The 15,225-nt window shown below is 42.6% G+C and overlaps 1 protein-coding gene and 1 long non-coding RNA gene across 2 annotated transcripts in view; one reads left to right on the top strand and one right to left on the bottom strand.

The window, feature by feature from the left end:
• LOC129457312 (uncharacterized) overlaps window positions 1-15,225 on the bottom strand; it is a 348,575-nt gene that overhangs the window by 99,131 nt on the left and 234,219 nt on the right. The window lies entirely within an intron of this gene.
• Window positions 4,582-5,754, top strand: gja3 (gap junction protein, alpha 3). The gene has a single exon (XM_033986853.2). The coding sequence runs from the start codon at window positions 4,591-4,593 to the stop codon at window positions 5,731-5,733; it is 1,143 nt and encodes a 380-aa protein (XP_033842744.1). The 5' UTR covers window positions 4,582-4,590; the 3' UTR covers window positions 5,734-5,754.

The following is a 15,225-nucleotide window of genomic DNA, read 5'->3' as shown; positions in this document are numbered from 1 at the left end:
AGACACGTAACCTTTTTTTCTCACTGTCTGACAAGTAATCAGACTAAACTTTTCCAGTTTTAGGTCTATTAAATTGACCAAACTTATTACTATTTGCTAAATTCCAGAATAATGAGAGAAGAATTTTTAAGACAATTTTCATTACGATCAAAACTTTACATACAGTAAGATAATATTACTACTATGCATTTAAACAATTTGGGAAAACCCAGATGATGATGTTAGGTCTTTGGAGGCTTCTGATGGTTTATTGACAATATTTGAGTTAGAGTCACTGTAAGGCCATTACAAACAAAAAAGGCAGATTACAGTTTGCAAATGCACACAGGAACAAAGACCTTCATTTCTGAAGATGTGTCCTGTGGTCTGACCAAACTAAAATTGAACTGTTTGACCAAAATGAGCATTGCTATGTTTGGAGGAAAAACGGGGAAGCTTGCAGGCTTGGAAAAACCATCCCAACTGTGAAATACAAGGGTGCCAGTATCATGTTGTGGGATTTACTGCAGGACTGACTGGTGCACTTCACAAAATAGATGACATCATGAGGAAAGAACTTTATGTGGAAATACTGAATCAACATCTCAAGACATCAGCCAGGAAGTTAAAGCTTGGGTGCAGATGGGTCTTCCAAATGGACAATGACCCGAAGCATATTGCCAAACTGGTTACAAAGTGGCTTAAGGATAACAAAGTCAATGTTTTGGAGTGGCCATCACAAAGCCCTGATCTCAATCCTCTTGAAAATGTATGGGCAGACCTGAAAAGGTTTGTGCGAGCCTACAAACTTGGCTCAGTTACACCAGTTCTGTCAGGAGTAATGGATCAAAATTCCTGCCACTATTGTGAAAAGCTTGTGGAAGGATGTCCAAAATGTTTGAACCAAATCAAACTGTTTAAAGGCAATGGTAGCAGATACTAATGAAATGTATGTAAATTTCTGACTTTGAAGAAAATAATGAAAAATTAAAAAAAAAAAAAAAAAAAAAAATCCTCTCATTATTCTGACACTTAGCAAATAGAAATCATTTTGGTAATCTTTGACCTAAAACAGGAAAAGTGTAGCCTGATTTCATGTCAGACAGTGAGAAAAAAGGGTATGTGTCTTTTTATATAATGTATTTAAACTTCTGGTTTCAACTGTATGTTTATGTATGTACAGTGGCTTGCAAAAATATTCATCCCCCTGGACCTTTTTCAAATTTTGCCAAGTCACAACCACAAATTTGAATATTTTTTTAATTTGCATTTTATGTGAATAAGTAACACAAATGGTACATATGTATGAAGTAGAAAGAAAATTATACATAATTTCCAGATTAAAAACAAAATACAAAACTGCTTTTTTTCTTTTGGGGTATGTCTCCACCAGCTTTGGACACCTACAGACTGAAATATTTGTCCATTCTTCCTGGCAAAACAGTTCAATCTCTGTCAGATTTGATGGAGACTGTTTGTGAACTACAATTTTCAGATCTTGCCAGATATTCTCAATTGGATTTAGGTCCGGACTTTGACTGGGCCATTCTAACACATGAACATGTTTTGCGTTAAACCATTCCATTGTCACTTTGGCTTTATGTTTAGGATCATTGTCCTACTGGAAGGTGAACCTCCACCGGAGTCTCAAGTCTTGGTTTTCTTCCAAGATTTACCTTTCTTCCTGAAGAAAAGCACCCCCACAACATGATGCTGCCACCACCGTGTTTGACTGTGGGGATGGTGTCTTTAGATGTGCAGTTTTAGTTTTCCTCCACACATAGCGTTTTGCTTTTAGGCCAGAAAGTTTGATTTTGGTCTCATCAGACCAGAGCACCTTCTGCCACATGTTTGCGGTGTCCTCCAAATTACTTCTAGCAAACTGTAAACAAGACTTCTTATGGATGGTTTTCAACAATGGCTTTCTTCTTGCCACTCTTCCATAAAGACCAGATTTGTGTAGTGCACGACTAATAGTTATCCTGTGAACAGATTCCCCCAACTGAGTTGTGGATCTCTGCAGCTCTTCCAGAGTCACTATGGGCCTCCTGGCTGCATCTCTAATAAGTGCTCTTCTTGTTAGTTCTGTAAGTTTTGGTGGACAGCCATGTCTGGGTAGGTTTGCAGTGGTGTCATACTCTTTCCATTTCTGGATGATGGATTGAACAGTGCTCCTTGAGATGTTCAACGCTTCTTTTTAGATCCAAGCCCTACTTTAGACTTCACCACAACTTTTTCTCTGACCTGTTTGGTGTGGTCCTTTGACTTCGTTTTGTGGTTTGCTCCCCAACACTTGCTTAACAAACTTCTGTGCCCTTCACAGCACAGCTGCATTTAAACTGAGACAAGATTACACACAGGTGGACTCTTTTTAGTGATTAGGTTAACATTCAGTCTTTCTAAAATCATCAGGCAACTTCTAAAAACAACTGAATGATGAATACTTTTGCACGCTGCACTTATATGTTAATTTAATTTTTTTTTAAAGTGGATATCTTGTAAAATATTTCCTTCCACTTCACACTTGTGTTCCATTTTGTGTTGCTCATTCACATAAAATGCTCAGAAAATGTATTTAAATTTGTATGTATGTATGTGTGTATGTATGTATGCGTGTACCTATATGTATGAACCTTTTTAAGTTATTTGAATGAGGCCATGGCCTATAGGCTAAGCTAGGCTCTTTTTGTGCTTATGAAATATTATTACAATACAATTATTGTAGCCTGTACTTGACTACACAAACACATACACATGTACACACATGCACATATACACTCTTCCATGTGGGTCTGCATGGTGTTTCCATTGTGTCTTGTGTGTCATGCTGGAGCCTGGACAGATCCGGTTGGAGTGGAGCCTTATTTTAGCACTGCACTAATCTAGATCTTAACAAGAGGTCGTCCTCCCACTCAGCTGTCCTCCTGTCCCTCTCTCCCCCTGTCCCTTTGTCCTCATGAAATATTATTACAATACAATTATTGTTAGGTCCTGTCCCTCTCTCCCCCTGTCCCTTTGTCCTCTTCTCTCTCTGTCTCCCTGTCCCTCTGTCCTCCTGTCTCTCTATCCCTCTGTCCTCCTGTCCCCTGTCCCTCTGTCCCTGCTCTGCCCCACCCCTCATTCCCTGGTCCCTGCTCTGATATGGCAAGGCCACACGGAAATAGGCCTGTTTCATTAACTGATTCTCTTTACAATCGTCTTATTTGTTCGTGTAGTCTACTGGCAGTAGCCTACTTAATGTCAGGGTTTATTTGTCATTAGTTTAATATTGTTAGGTAATGATTAAAAAAAATCACACAGACCCGGATATAGAATCAAAATTATCATACTCCGCCCCCAAGGCTCTGTGTGGAGGTTCAGGCACGCTCTCTGCACTCTGCTGTGTCCCTAATGCATCGCTCTGTGTTCGGACATGACGGTGTGTCTCGGACTGAGGACCCATCCCTTCATAGCAGATGAGCCTCAGCCTGGCACCACGCACCAGGACAGCTCTTTGTGAGGAGATGACCTCCTGTGGAACTGGACTTTTGTGGTTTAGAGGCAAGTTTCTGTCTCACACACACACACATGCACACACACACACATTCCTTTGACAAAGCTGTTATGATGGAGACAAAGCATGCGCTGCTCTGGCATAGTCCATATGACAGTCTGACATATGGAATTTGTATTTCATAAATGTGGAGAAACATGAATATCATCAGCACAAGTTAGTTTTGCCTTACTTTTTTGTGTCTCCTGACTGCCAGGATGGTGTTTGACTTTGCCAGGATGGTGTTTGACTATCCTCTATTTAAAGGGAGTAGTACACTTAATGCGGAGGGATACACGCTGTTTGGCTCTTGTCTATTTGTGATAGAAACAAGCTGACTACTTTGTACTTCTACTTGAGTACTATTATTTTGAAGTTGAACAGTACATCTACTCACCTCACCTGTACATGTATTTGTATTTCAGGAGTGTGGTCCATGAAACGCCCCTTTTTTCTTCTTTTTGGGACAGACTGTGAAGCCAAAGTGGAAGGTACAGGACTGGGCAGAAGGACATGAGGGCAGGACACAGAGGGGCAGGAGGGCAGAGGAAGCAGAGGGAGCAAAAGGGCAGCAGGGGCAGAGGGACAAGAGGGGCAGGAGGGCAGAGTGAGCAGAGGAGCAGGAGGGCAGAGGGAGCAGAGAACAGAGCAGAGGCCAGAGCAGAAGGAGCAGAGAGGGCAAAGGAAGCAGAGGGCAGAGGGAGAAGAGGGTGCAGAGAGCAGAAGGAGCAAAGAGGGCAGAGGGTGTAGAGGGGCAGATGGAGCAGAGGGAGCAGAGGCAGCAGAGGGGCAAAGGGAGTAGAGGCGCAAAGGGAGTAGAGGGGCAGAGGGAGCAGGTGGGCAGGGGCAGCAGAGAGCAGGGGAGAAGAAGGGCAGAAGGAGCAGAAGGAGCAGAAGGAGCAGAGGACAGGGGAGAGAGCAAAGTGTAGAGGGAGCAGAGCGTACCCTAACAATGAAACAGTAGAAAAGAAAAAAACACCTTACTTGTAGGTATTATGAATTTCTGATTTGACTATTCTGACCTGATGTTCTGACCTGTTCCCTGTGCCCTCAGTCTGAGTTTGCTCCCTTCTCGAGGCATGGGCGACTGGAGCTTCCTGGGCCGGCTGCTGGAGAATGCCCAGGAGCATTCCACGGTCATCGGGAAGGTGTGGCTCACTGTGCTCTTCATTTTCCGCATCCTGGTGCTGGGGGCGGCAGCAGAGGATGTGTGGGGAGATGAGCAGTCTGACTTCACCTGTAACACCCAGCAGCCCGGCTGTGAGAATGTGTGCTACGACCAGGCCTTCCCGATCTCCCATCTGCGCTTCTGGGTGCTACAGATTGTCTTTGTGTCCACACCCACCCTCATCTACCTGGGCCACGTGCTGCACCTGGTCAGGCTGGAGGAGGACCACCGGGAGCGGGGGGAGCACCTGCACAACGCCACCAGGTGCGTAGAGGAGGAGGAAGGACTGTTCACCAATCACGAAGACACCAGAGGCAGAAACAAAAATCCATCATTCAGGGATGAACATGGTACAATCCGTCTGAGAGGAGCCCTATTACGCACATATGTGTTCAATATCATCTTTAAGACTATATTTGAGGTGGGCTTTGTGTTGGGACAGTACTTCCTGTACGGCTTCAAGCTGAAGCCTCTGTACAAGTGTGCCCGCTGGCCCTGCCCCAACACAGTGGACTGCTTCATCTCCAGGCCCACGGAGAAGACCATCTTCATTGTCTTCATGCTGGTGGTGGCCTGTGTGTCTCTGCTGCTCAACCTGCTGGAAATCTATCACCTGGGCTGGAAGAAGCTGAAGCAGGGGATGACCAGTGCCTTGGCTTCAGATCAGGAGTCCACACAGACTCACAGTGTTGGGGTGGAGGTCTCCAGAACTCCCCTTCAAAACCTAAACTTTCCCCCAAACTACGCAGCAGTGACAACCAACAGTGCGAGCTTCCTGCCTGCCCTAGTGGAGCAGCCACCCCCATCCACACACTTCTACATCAGCAACAACAACAACCACACTTTGGCCACTCAGCAGAACTGGGTCAATCTGGCCACGGAGCAGCAGACCAGGGACCTGCAGAGCCACTGGCTCCCCTCCTCCTGCAGTGTGGGGGTCCCTCCTCCTGGGGGCGTAGTGAGGCCAGAAGACAGGAGCACAGATGAACGCTGCCTGAGTCAGGCCAGCGGGGGCAGCAGTGGGAGAGCACGTCCAGACGACCTGGCTGTCTGAATGCTCTCCCCGCAGGCCAGGACAGGCAGGTACAGCCTCACCACACTGGGGATAAAAACACAATGGGACATTCTCCTGACCCTGGGACTGCCTTTGCCCCGCCTCATACTCTCTAACATTGCTCCTGCTGAGAAAGCTCCACACAGCACCTCAGAGCGCAGGAGCCTTACATCCACACACACTTGTGAAAACGGTGCTATGTTTCCTGCTGACTTGTTAAAGTGATTTTTTTTTTTTTTTGGTCAGTTTACATTTTGTGGGGGATAGAATTGCACATTTCAGAATGAGATATTATAGAATAGGAGTAAACTGGACTGAAACAAGGCGGTCTTAAAGTATGTCCATGGTTTAGGAAATTTGAAATTTTAGAATTGTGGCAACACTAATTCACATGTGATTATTCACATTTGAGGATTCATATGAGGAAACAGTCCCAGGCCACTCCCCTCAGACTGCAGTTATATTTAGAGTTGGCTCAGTGTGGAATGCCTCAGGCCTGTGTGGATGTCAACTTAGTGATAACTGTGAGGAGGGCTGACAGCTCCACACCAGCATGTTACAAGGGAGGACCAAAGCAAAGCCATCATATAGCTCCACCCTCTCACCTGTTTGTCCCAGCGCCGCCTTCTCACCTCTTGGATTTAGCCCCTCCCTCTCACTTGTCTGCTGTAGCTCCTCCTTCTCACCTGTTTGTTGTGGCTCTGCCCTCTCACCTGTTTGCTGTAGCATCGCACTCTCACCTGTCTGCTGTATGTCCGCCCTCTCACCTGTGTGCTGTGGCTCCACACTCTCACCTGTCTGCTCTGGCTCCTCCCTTACACCTGTCTGCTGCAGCTCTGCCCTCTCACTTGTCTGATTTAGCTCCGCCCTCTCACCTGTCTGTTATAGCTCCACCCTCTCACCTGTCAGCTGCAGCTCTCCCCTCTCACGTGTCTGTTGTAGCTGTTGATGTATGTTTTATAAGTAGATTCGAAAAAAAATCCTCTTTGCAGCTGACCACAGGGTTTTGTTTGGATAGAGCCTACATAATGTCCATGAGTATTTCTGTGCCATGTTTGAGAAACATAAACTTGTATTTCAACATAGAGCATGTGTGTTTATGTAGCAGACTTTGAACAGCAGTATTGGTTGCTGGGCTCACACCAGGCTGAGGTGACAGTGAGGTGTGGACAGACCTCCAGCACTTCAGATATGAGCAAGTGCCCTGGAAAATAAACTCCAGCTGAGGTCATCCACAGCACATGTCCACATGGAACTTTGAAAAACCTCTCATTCTGTCTGTGTCTGTGGCTTCATCTCAGCTTCTTTAGGTCCACACCTTCATATTCCATAGACACAAACAGAGGACCTAGGTGCTGAACGTCCTGAGGAACCAAATATCTATCAGTACTGTGACATCTCCATTTCCACCAACATCTCCAGGGATTGATCTGAGCAAAATGGCGATCAAAATTGAACCATTGAATGGTGACTTATCCCTGTGGCAATCTGCTGTTTTGGTCAAATCACAATATCCCGGTCTATGACTTTTCTCTTAAATGCAGCTCTCCATTCACACAAAAACAGTTTTTCCACCCACTGTAATGACTGACAGGTACATTTAAATGAAAAAAGTGAAAAGTGTGAATTGGACTTTGAGAAGAAGCAAGATGACCTTATGTACCTGAACGAAGATCGAATTGAAACTGGGATCTGGCTCCAAGAAAATAGTTTTGTGGCATATCTTAATTGAATGTAGTGCTGCAAAACACCTTGAGTGTGTTGTTTTCAAGTACTACTACAGCACAATATGACAAACTGTTGGACAAACACATTACAAACTATAGACATCAAGTACAAAAACACAGTCCATTTTCAAATTGAATTGGAGTAATGATTAAAAAGACTTTAAGTTACCTAAAGCCACAGTATGTAACTTTTTAGCCAAAAAAAAATTGTCTAAAATAAAAGCATATTTTTTCATTATGAATTGCATCGAAAAACGGAAAAACCTACATTGGGCTTGCATTTCCACAAACCTGACTCTTACTTAACCTAGGCCTGCTTGTTCCCATGGAATTGTTGTTCCTTTGGTTATAATCTTCCACAGTATGACATGATATATCTCGATGAAAAATGTTCTGAAGTATGGTTTTAACTTATTAGTTCAATGGAATCTACTCTTCTACTTTTTTTAACAGGACCGAAAAGTAAAAGTATTTTTTTATTATTCTTTGAAAGCCACAGTTAAAAAAAACAACAGCTAGAATAAAAAGATCAATTGTTTCTGAAAAAAAAAATCTGTATCAAAATGAATCAAATTAAAGCTGTTTTTTAAAATCTCAAAACCTGTGCAAAATACTTTTACTTTTTAGTCTTTAAGTCATTTTTTAAACAAGTACTTCAATACTTTTTATTCTTTATGTATTTTTTTTCATGTGATACTACTACTACTGTCTACTGTCAAAGCCTACTGTGTCCAAACATGATTTTTCAAAATAGTTGACAGTCTTCAGGGCTTCAACTCAGCCCTATCCCAATAGTTTAATTAGACTGAGCAACTTTATGGAGTAGGCCCTATTTAATAGAGACAGTAAGCCCACGTGACCACCTCTTTGTTGCTGGTGTAGATGGAAAAATTGTGTGTTCACAAAATGAGACCAGTTGACGTCTGTGGAACTGTCCCACCTGAGAACATCGCTTCTAACATGACGTGCTCTTCAGTGTTCACAGGGGGTCCAGCACCGCGAGTCCCCACTTTCACTAACCCGAGCAGCATTGTTACTGTACTACACCAACATAACCACTAGATGTCCTCCCACACCGGTGCGTGTCATTCTGAATTGAGTTCTACACATTCTCAATCTGGGATGGCTCTCGCTGAAAGCGATCGAAAACGCGGAACATCTTGACGATTATTTGAATCTGATTGGTCAAAGCGTCACAACAATGGGATAAGCCAAAAAAAGAAACTTTTGTTACATCTAATTGAGAGAAAAGCATAGACATCTTCCCTGTCCACAAATGCACAAAGTGTTTACCATCTGCACATTTTTCACAAACAAAATAGTCCGTATTGACGCTAAAATACGCTTAAGTATGACTGTTGGCATCATCATGTTCGTTTGAGTGCTTTCCCTTTGGCTTCCACACAAACCTTAATGCTGCTCTGTAGTTGGTGCGCCATCCACCTGTCGGGCTCTATTGCACTATTAGCCCTTTGTGGAATTTTCAAGAATTTTTTCCCCTTTGAAAGTCAGATTTTTTTTATTTTTATTTTTTCCAATAGCTTCTAAAGCAGGTGACCTAGGTAAACTAGGGATCTCAAACCAAGTTATTATAGTAGTCTTAGTCCACAAGCACCATGCACACCTTTTGGTTTCCAGAATTAACCCTTTGTGGGATTTTTAAGGATCTGTTTAATAGCTAATTTTTTGCCGTTTTCTTCCACTTTATCCAGGACCAGGTTAAGGAGGTAAGTCTGAACGAATGCCTAGACTTCCCTTTCCCCACACATTTCCTCCTGCTCTTCCAGGGGGGTCCAAAGTTGAGCCTAGGCTAACAGAGTGCCTCCACTGTGGCTATTCCCCTCTTCCCCATATGCCCGGAACACCTCCCCAGGGAGGTGTCCAGAAGGCATCCGGAACAGATGCCCGAGCCACCTCAGCTGACTCCTCTTGACATGGACAAGCAGCGGCGCTCTACTCAGAATTCCTTCTCTCTGAGCTCCTCACCCTATCTCCAAGAGAGTGCCCAACCACCCTGCAGAGGAAATTCATTTCAACCGCTTATATAACTAACCCTGTCATTACTCAATGCTCATGACCATTGATAAAAGTAGTACCACAGATCTAACCCAGGACTAAACCAAGACTAAACCAGGTCTAAATCAGGACTAAACAAAACAAAACCAGGGACCATAGGTAAGTGTAGGAATTTAGATTGAGCCTTTGAACTCCTTCACTACATTTTGCATGTTGCAGTCTGTGGTTTGATGAAGCCATCATGACAACATCATCTGCCAACACCAGAGATGAGATCCAGTGGTCCCCAACCTGGACACCCTCTGCACCCATCTGTGCACCAGGTCATTGAGACACCTGCCCAGTCCTCTCTGCACCCAACCTCCTGGAAGCTACTGAAAAAATGTATAAATTAATTAACCTCCAAAATTTAAATACAATAAAATCTCAAATGTTTTATAAAGGCGGAGGTGGACTCGTCCATCACCCTGGCTGAAGTCACCGAGGTGGTTGGCAAGCCCCTCGGTGGCAAGGCTCCAGGGGTGGATGAGATCCGTCCCAAGTACCTCAAGTCTCTGGATATTGTGGGGCTGTCTTGGAAGGGGGACCGGAGGGCGTGTTCCAATTACAGGGGAATCACACTCACTCACACTAATTAATGGACACACCAACATGTCCCTTTGGTCTTTTCTGGGGGTACCATCATTTTTGTCCAGGCCTGTTTTATGAGTTTATTTTTTTTAGTCATTCTGTTGAAGCATGGTTGAAAAGCAATGTCTCACTTTCACTGGTTAAATTTGATTGATTTTTAAAAATTATTACTTATGAGTTTTACTTTCATTAACCGAACGGTACCAACAATTTTGTCCTTGCATGTTTATCTACAATGACACCACGTATACTGATTAACAGAAGGATAGTTAGACTGTCCAATCAGAGACATTTAGTTCACATTCCCTATAAGCAGATAACATCCAGCCCTACTGAAATGAATCTGAAATTTGCTGTGCTCAATGTCAGATCTTTATGTAACAAGTCATTTTTAATTAATGATTTTATTTCTTGTTTTAATCTCGATTTTATGCTTTTAACCGACAAAAACACTGGTAATGCATTTCTCGTGGAATCAACTCCACTCAACTTCAAATTTGAATCTGCAACATGAGTAAACAAAAAGTGTGTGGAGGTGTGTGTTCGTTTTTTAGAGATAATTTGGTCACTCACAGGTTGTCATTTGGGATGTTTCCTTTAAAATTGAGCTAAAACAAAGTTTTAAACTTAGTTTTATTGATGATTTTACTGAGATGCTTTCAGTCATATGCACAGACTTTGATGGTTTAGTCATCACAGGTGATTTTAATGTATATGTGGATTATGTGTTTGAAAGAAATGCTAAAGAGCTCAGTTCTGTCCTTGGAACCTTTGGTGTGACTCAGCATGTCAGCGAGCCCACCCACAACAGAGGGCACACTCTTGACCTGCTCATTACAAAAGGAGTAAATATTTCAAATGTAAGTGTGGTGGAAGTTGCTCTGGCTGATCATTTCTGTGTCTTTTTGGACTTGTCTGTTATTACCAAACTAGCGGCTGGTCCTGCAATTTTTTTTAAATCACATATATGATAACACCGGTGCACTATTCATGGATATGATACACTCAATGCCTCATGTTCTAATGTTGATGATTTGTTTAACTCTCTGACTTTGAGTATTTTGAATATTCTGGACACCATTGCCTCGATGAATTTGAAATGGTTAAAGATAAGCAGAAAGCACCATGGAGGAATGATGGCTCAGTCAGGGCACAGAAAAGTTAGTGCTGGAGGGCCAAGCGTGAATGGTGCAAGTCAAAGCTCCAACTTCATTACATTAGATTTACAGAGAAAAGATGCACATGTACAACCACACTTTATGTAGAACAAGGGAGAGGTATTTTTCTGACATTACTGGAAGTCTTGCATCCTGTTTGCAATAGTAAACAGATTAACAAACCCTCCAGCTCTATTCTTTAACCCCTTAGAATTTTGGGTCATTTTGGTAAAATTGTCTTTGTTCTGACCTCTTCAAATTAAAATGATAACCATTATTGAACCCTCAATAGTATATACACAAGTTTGGGGTCTCTGTAAAGGTAACATTCTATAATTTTACCCACAGATGTTAGAATCACTGTAAGTATGTCTGGTAAGCATTTATTCACTTTGGAACACACATTAAAGATACATTTTCTCATCCTCGCCTACATTTTTTTGTTAAAATGAAGGTGCAGAAAATTGCAATAGGGAGCTGGGGACAAAAATACACAATATCTCAACTAAAAATATTGTTGATCACTCGCATGTCAAATTTGAGGACAACATCTATAAAAATGAGATTTTTACACTCATTTTATCATTAGTAAATTCAGGCATTTTATGGAGGGACTTCTGATGTATCTAAATTTATCCAAACCTCTCCAAATGAAGACATTTGGAGAACATTTGGAAAAAATGCAATAACTTTTGAATGCTTCAACCCATATGCATCAATGAGGGCTCTACTGAAAGCTTACACTTAGAGGAATCTGTATCTGCACACCTAGCTGCTCTATTACTGATGTAAATTTATATAGCATATCAAAACACAATATAAAATGTCAAAACAAGTGGTATGGGTCAAAATAAATATATATTTACAAACACACACACTTCAAAATGTAAAGAAACACACGCTGCAGAGTGAAAACACACTGTACATTATTATGCCTGGTCTTCTGTGTGCCAGTCATTATAGCAGTCTCTTTGTTGCTAGAAGCACAGGGGTATATTGTACACAATCAGGTTAATGTACACAAGACGATTATACTTCTCCATGCTTCCTTCTTTCTGCTGTGTTCTGAAGGCTCCTGCTTTCTGCCAGCTCCAAAAGTTTCTCTAAAGCCCTTTTGGTGCATAGGGATTTTACCCTTTGATCTACAGTGTCCTTTATAGAGTTTGAAGGCATTCACAACGGCAATGTCCACAAAATGGTGTGGGACGTAAACTTTCAGTCATCTGTAGCACTGATTTGCTGTCTGGGGCTCCAGTAACCCATAACCCCCACCTTATTGGACAACATTAGTGTCAGTCACAAGTTAACAAGTTTGTTTACCACTGAGAAACAAAGTTGGTGCTATGAGAAGTTTATTTGCCTGAAATCGACAAAAGAAATGCAAAAAAGTGACAGAGCAGATTTCACGTTCAGAATACTCTCCTACAGCACCTTATACATTGAGGATTTAATTTATTTTGTGGACATAATTTCTTGACTGGATTATATTCTCTGGACCTGTATCGAACAATGAGACCAACTTTGTGGGAACATGTTGATGTTTGACAGAACCAGAGCCCTCAAAGGTAAGTGAAGTCCAAATCCACTTTTTTTTTAACTTAAAAACGGCTTTCCTCTCAGCACTGCGGTGATTGCAGGTGAAAGTGGTTTGCATATTCAGAAAGAGGAGAGCCGTATCTTTCATTTGATGTGTAGATTGTTTGTGTGGGTGATGCAGAAATCTATGTACATTGCTGTAAAGTTGTTAAGTAAAGGCGACGGCCCGGGGGCAGGCCATCAGAACGGTAACAGGTTAATGACAAGGTTCAGGGCATTAAAAATGCCATCAATTCCACAATGCAAATAACAACCCAGCACCCACCTAGACACTTAGAGCTGACTCACTTTGCACCTGTATCTGACAAAACTGTCCAAGATATCGTTACCTGTCTGAATTAATCTACATGCTGCCTCGATGTGTTACCCACTAAATTTCTAAAGTTCATGCTCAATAGTTTGTGTCACCACTCGCTAGCATAGTTAACATGACACTTCAATCTGGAACATTCCCAAGAACTTTGAAAACTGCGGTCATCAACCCTCTCCTAAAGAAGAGCAGTCTCAAAACCAAATCGTTTCTAGGCAGATGAAAAAGTTGCTTACTAACAACTTATTAACTTTCTCCAAATGAACAACTCCTTTGATGTTTTCTAGTCAGGTTTTATACCCCACCACAGCACTGAGATTGCTCTTATCAAGGTGACAAATGACATCCACTTAAACAATGATGCAGGCAAAGTCTCAGTCTTGATCCAGTTAGATCTGAGTGCTGCCTTTGACACTGTCGATCATGGGATCCTCTTACAGAGACTAGAGGACTGGGTGGGCATCTCTGGTACAGCACTAAACTGGTTCAAGTCCAATCTAGAAAACAAGGGTACTTTGTTGAAATTGGAAAATGTGTCTCAGATAAAATATCCCTGACCTGTGGGGTGCCCCAGGGGTCAATCCTGGGACCCTTGTTGTTCAATCTCCATGTGCTGCCGTTAGGCCAGTTAATACACAGCAATAATGTGTCTTACCACAACTATGCAGATGACACTCAGATCTATGTCTCATTGGCAGCAGGTGAATATGGACCAGTGGATTCACTCTGCCACTGCATCCAACAGATCAGTGTGTGGATGCAAAACAACTTTCTCCAGCTAAACTCAAACGATACTTAAGTCATCATCTTTGGCCCACAGAAACATAGAGGAAGTGTCAGTGGTCACCTCCAGTCTCTCTCTCTCTGAAACCTTCAAATCAGGCTAGAAATCTCGGGGTAATAATGGATTCAGACTTGAACTTTAACAGCCACATCAAATCAGTAACATGTGCAGCTTTTTACCACCTAAAAAACATAGCAAAAATCAAAGGTAAACTGTCAAAGCCAGACTTAGAAAGACTTATCCATGCATTTGTCTCCATTAGGTTAGACTACTGTAACGGCCTGCTCACTGACCTCTCCAAACAAGTGTTAAGACAGCTGCAGCACATCCACAACGCTGCTGCTCAGGTCCTGACTAGAACCAGGAAGTACGAGCACATAAGTCCTGTGCTCAGGTCTCTTCACTGGCTTCCTGTAGCTCAAAGAATAGACTTTAAAGCAGCTCTGCTTGTGTACAAGTCTCTCTATGGCCCAGCACCAAAGTACATCTCCGATGTTCGTGCCATATGAACCATCTCACACTCTGAGGACTTCAGGGACAGGCCTCTTGCTGGTGTCCAGAGTCAGGACTAAACATGGGGAATCAGCCTTTCGGTTTTATGCAACTAAAACCTGGAACAGTCTTCCTGAAGACGTGAGACAGGCCTCTACTTTGACAGTGTTTAAATCCAGGCTCTACTTTGACAATGTTTAAATCCAGGCTCAAAACAGTTAGCTGTGCATACGACTCAAAGATTTTTATTCTGCATTCTTCTGTTATGAAGATTATTTGTGATTATTTATGTTTTGATTTGTGTGACTTTAATGTCTTTCTTATTCTGTAAAGCACTTTGAATTACTTTGTGTAGGAATTGTGCTCTACAAATAAACTTGCCTTGCCTTAAGCAAACAGCAGTAATTTATTGATGGTCCCTAACCATCGTACTTAGCGGCACCTGAGAATACGGCTCTCCAAAATCACAACAGCAGTTGCCTATTAGAAATGAACATGATAATTGATTTAACCATCAGGAAGTTAGAAATGAACAATGAAACAGACATTGGTCAAGCAAATTAATAAACAGAAAACAAGCAAATGGATAACTGTCTCAGAACATAGAGGGGGGCTTATCCACAGGTGTCATCCTAGTCAGGTAGTGGGTCATCCAGCCAGGTGGGGGAAGGGAGGATCCAGTTCCATGGAACCGAATCAGGGCATAGGAAGGACATCTACAATCCAATCATCACTGGGTGGTCAGCAGCCAGGCATCTGAAACAGTTGCACTCCCCAGAG

Source organism: Periophthalmus magnuspinnatus, chromosome 21 (genome assembly GCF_009829125.3).
Source record: "Periophthalmus magnuspinnatus isolate fPerMag1 chromosome 21, fPerMag1.2.pri, whole genome shotgun sequence".
Lineage (NCBI taxonomy): Eukaryota > Metazoa > Chordata > Actinopteri > Gobiiformes > Gobiidae > Periophthalmus > Periophthalmus magnuspinnatus.
Note: the sequence above shows the minus strand (reverse complement) of the source record. Positions and strands in the feature narration are given on the sequence as shown.